Below are 5116 nucleotides of genomic sequence, written 5' to 3' on the forward strand. Positions count from 1 at the left end.
GTGAGAGAAGAGGAGAGGAAGTCCAGATTTGTAATTGATCAATTACATTAGATTTCTAATCTATATGGAATATTTCTTTTTCTTTTTAGTTTGGAATAACTATAAACAATTTTATTTCAATTGAAGAAAATCTGAAACCACATTTATTCACCTATGATTGCTGTGGTCTTTTGTAAAGAGTTTATTGAACAAGATAGTGACATTTATTGTACCGAACATTGAATTAGAGTTTTACTGAATGAGTTAGAAATATTTAGAAATCGCCTTCTGGTTTAGGAGAAATATATAAAACTAATGATTAGAGAAAAATGTGTATAAAAAATTATATAAACCTATACAAATTGTTTAAAAATGTTAATCTAAATGTGGCCTTCATTATATGGGATTGTGTCTATTTTAGATATAAATATGGTTCTAGCAACTACAGAACGAGAAGCCGCTGACACAACTACCACGACCGTTCTATCAGCAACCACTACTACTAAAGCCACTAAACTACCACCAACTACTACCACCACCACCATCACCGCTGAATCCCCAAGTAGTAAAGTAACCCCTGAGTATGTCAATCCCATTCAAGGAGACCAGTATATTGAGAAACGTGACACTCGTAAGTTGCATCTGCTATTTCTTTATTAAAACGATAATTTTGCAAGGAAATTGAATGTCATTATGTAACACTTGTCCGATTTACAGAAATACTCACCATGATGATCCCACCGGACTTGGAAGTCCCTCAAAGGTCAAAGGGACAAACATTTCTTCTAGGCCAAGTGAATAAAATAGGTGACAAAATAAAGCGAATTATAGATTTCTGAAAATCATGATTTTGCCTATAGGCATTTTTGATGTTGAAGAAAAATATCTACTTTCCAAGAATCGAAACCGAGTGGCTGATATGGCTTGCTGTCATCTAAGTTTCAGCTTTAATCGTTAAAGAATATTTGAATGGTTTCAACATAATTTCAGAAAGTAGATATTTTTTAAAGTTTCCCCCATCTTCAAATTAAATGAATACTATATCCCTGACTACAATATGTAAATGATAGAGGTCATTTCAGCATATTTCTATGAAAATAAATTTTGTTTTTATTTCGTGTCGTTCCAGATACCATATCATTCGGATTTGATATAATTTCTGTCGGAGTTGTGGACGGTAATACGATATTGCAGTTCATTTCCTCCATACTTCCTCTGAATTACTACGGCCACTTCTCTATTATATCTGAGTATGACTGTACAGGAACTGGAAATAATTTGAAAAGTTTGAATATTCCTCTGATGCCAGTAACTAACAAGACCATTTTAGCTGCTGAAAATTCTATAAAATGGTATCTACCGGGTTTAGAATCTATTGTACATCAACTCGCTTCTAGCCTCTACAAACGCAACCTCCAGAATGCACAAAAAGGTGTGATGGGATATGAAGTTACTGTACTATTTGTGGACTCGTCAAAAACAATATTAACACCTGAACTGAAAAAGGAAGTCGAAAGCCTGAAACGCATGGGTTCTAAAGTGTTTGTGATCGATGTTGGCCAAAGCAATTGGGCGAAACCGAAACTTCTTAAAGGCTTGAGCAGCCAACCGTCAGAGCATTACGTCTTTAAAGTAACAACATATAAAGACTTACTAGATAAAAAACGTCTTCCGCCACATAAATTTCAAGCCGATTGTGGCTGCTAACTAATAAACATAAAAAACTGCTCATTTTGGTTAACATCAGACAATTATTGCAATTCCGTCTTGCTTTTGTGTTGTACAGATAATATTGTATTCTTTGTGAAATGTATGAGAATAAAAAGGATATGCTTACATGCCTTAACATTTATTGAAATTGAATTCAATTAAGTCAACTTAGCATGTCTCTTACTATAAACACCTTTGTGTGTATACATCCACACATACATACATACATACATATATACATATATACATAATACATACATACATACATACATACATACATATATACATACATACATAATACGTACGTACGTCTGGTATATTTACTGGTTTTATTTACTGGACGAAATGAACCACAATAATTGTCCTATTTCTCTTCTGTGAGTGATATATCGTAACAAAATTCTCTCACAACTTATACATATACATATATGTGCATGTGTGTGTGTGTGTGTGTGTGTGTGTGTGTGTGTGTGTGTGTGTGTGTGTGTGTGTGTGTGTGAGTGTGTGCGTCCGTGCGTGTGTGCGTGCGTGAGTGTATGTGTGTGTGTGTATGTGTGGTTGTGTGTGTATGTACAAAAACAAATGACGAAGACAGGAGAGGGAACAACAAGCAGGTGTATCAGTTTAACGTTCGGGAAGAATGGAAAAGTTGTTGATGTTTTGAGCCTATGCTCTTCGACAGAAAGGATTGAGAGGCAAAAAAAATGAAGAATCAACGGAAAAAAAACGGAGAGAAAAAATGTGTAGAGATTTCGGTTCAACATGATGAAATCACGCACACACGCACACACACACATATGCTAGGTAATAAAAACGTATAGTATATACCTGGTAGCTTACCAGTAAAGCTTGTTCCCTTTCACAGTGTTCGATGTGTATTTGTTTGAGAGAGACGGAAGATGAAATATATGAGAGTTTTTATTAATCACTACAATAGTTTCGATCCGTCAAGGGTGGGATACTTAACAACTGGTTCAGGAGCATCCTTCGTGTAGATATTTATATGTGCGAGTGTACATGCGTTATACAACCTAAGCGAAGGTATTTATACATCCATATCCGTTAACGGTTATATTTAATACTTTTTCGTTGTGTTGTGTATTCCTTTCTTTTTTGCATCTGTTATATTTTATTATTGATCTTCGATAGAAATGAAGCTATATCCTTTTCTTTACGTGAGGAATTGGTGGTAGATGGGTCGAAACAATTGTAGTGATTAATAAAAATTCTCGTATCCTCCATTTTCCATCTCTCTCTTTAACCACATATATGATTGATTGCTAAATTCACAAGTTTTTTATTCTCTCTCTGTTCATTTCCTCAAATACCTTTCTATTGAATTAGTATTATATAAAATCAACGTAATTCACTCAATCGGTTAGGGTCGTAAACCACTTGAAAGAGTTCAAAACCATAATTAAAAGTTGAAATCAATATTTTAGTTACGATATAATTTTTTATCTTTAGCATAAACAAAATTAACTTTCCTAAGGGCAACAACTATGTGTAATTTATTGTTAATTCTTTGTGAATTAAGAATTTTGCAATTCAGAATTATGCTTGCTGTTTCCCCAACTTACATTACAGAAAGTGTATCAGATGTAATTCTGAGACATATTTTAAAGTATGATTTAATAGTGACGATTGTCCACTGAAATATTTCAAAACTTAATCTAAAGATGCTAAGTGTTTGATTGACTGAATCGCTTCTTATATACTATAATCATATTTAAAGTAAAGCAATTGTATAATAAATATGCTCATCAACTATATATCAATAAAATTGTCTTCATAGTTAATTATCCTTAGCTTCACACCCATTTTCTATATATTTTATATTTAAATTAAATAGCATGAAAGTAGTTCGAACTATGGTTGTAGAATATGAAAAGGCGAAGAAAAAATAATGTTTCTCTTAATATTGTTTTCTTTAGCTCACCCTTCTCTTACTACAACAACAACATCAGTACTAGAATTACTTCCTGCAAAAGGATCTATGCAACCTTAACTATGTAAAATCTTAAGCTTAGAAGCAACATTTATCGCTAGTTTAAATACTTCACGTCTTGGAGCTTGAGCTTTCTGAAATGCAAAAAATGTATATGCCCAGGATAGAAAGTATGTGAATTTAGTAAAATAGGTAAAAGGAATGGACTTAGGTAACTATTTCTTTCTTCGAAATTACTTTCCAATCTTATCAAAAGCATGCACCAATGATGTCCGCTCTACTTCTTAGAATTATCAGCGAAATCTCTTAAAACAGTAGATTATGTAATCCGACTAACACACTGAAAAGGCTGGAAAGTTCCTGGTCATGCAATTCAGGCTTGATATGGGATTAGAAAATTCCATGGAATTAAAATAGGTGGGATTAGGAGGCCAGATTCTGGGGCTAATGAAATCGTTGGCCTACTCCGATGACGACTGCACGACACCCTAGGTGTGTGACTTCTTCTATAACACCGGACTGACCAAAGCCTTGTGAGTGGATTTGATAGACAGAAACTGAAAGGAGCCAATTATATATATATATATTAGGTCACCAAGTATGAAATTTGTAGAAAAGAAAAGAAATTTGATAATGTTTTATAAATACAGGGAATAGTTTTATTCATCAAAGTCTGACCCATATTGTCAGTACTCGTTTGCCATTTCAGCGGTAGCTTTCCAACCCGAAATTGTAAAAGCCTGGCAATCTAGAGTCAATAAAATCTTGGAGGGCCTGTTTTACAGCTTCGTCAGAATTAAATTTTTTCCTATCAAAAAGTTATCCAAATTCTGGAAGAAGTGGTAGTCACTGGGAACAAGATCAGGTGAGTGTGACGGATGATGGAAAACTTCAAACTCCAACTCCTGTAGTTTCGTCAATGTCATTTTTGTGATCTGTGGTCTGGTGTTGTCTTGCAATAAAATAGGAGTGGATCTGTTGACTAATCAAGACTGTTTTTTTTTCTTGTAAGTTTCTGCCTCATTTGGTCCAGCTGGCTGCAATATACTTCGGCCGAATTGATGAGCCAGGTTTAATGAAATCATAATGGATCACACCTACGTTAGACCACTAAACACACACCATCAGTTTCTTTTGATGAATTTTGCTTTTTGGACTGTGTTTTGGTGGCTCGTCTTTATCCAGCAATTGTGCTGAACGTTTGCGGTTGTTGTATTGGATCCATTTCTCATCACATGTTACAATTCAATTAAAAAATGATTCATTTTTGTGACGAGAAAGCAGCATAATCCAGGCTTCCAAACGTTACTGTTTCTGACTCGACGGTGGCTTTCAGTTCGTCATTATCCACCTTTGTTTCTGGTCGAGCGCGTTGCTCATTTGTGAGGTCAAAATTACCAGAACGAAATTTTGAAAACCAATTTGATACTGTCTGCTGTGTAATAACGTTAAAATGAAATACTCCATTAATATTCCGGG

General features: G+C 34.5%; 1 protein-coding gene across 1 annotated transcript in view; it reads left to right on the forward strand.

Moving 5' to 3' along the window:
* The window catches only part of LOC106869978 (collagen alpha-1(XII) chain), a 7960-nt gene extending 6135 nt beyond the window's left edge, over positions 1–1825 (forward strand). The window contains exons 4-5 of the mRNA XM_014915926.2: positions 401–610; positions 1109–1825. Of these exons, the coding sequence (XP_014771412.1) occupies positions 401–610; positions 1109–1686 (788 nt within the window). The 3' untranslated portion in view covers positions 1687–1825. The remainder of the gene's footprint in view (positions 1–400; positions 611–1108) is intronic.
* Positions 1826–5116: the final 3291 nt, after the last annotated feature.

This window comes from Octopus bimaculoides, chromosome 4 (genome assembly GCF_001194135.2).
Source record: "Octopus bimaculoides isolate UCB-OBI-ISO-001 chromosome 4, ASM119413v2, whole genome shotgun sequence".
NCBI classification, from domain to species: Eukaryota; Metazoa; Mollusca; class Cephalopoda; order Octopoda; family Octopodidae; genus Octopus; species Octopus bimaculoides.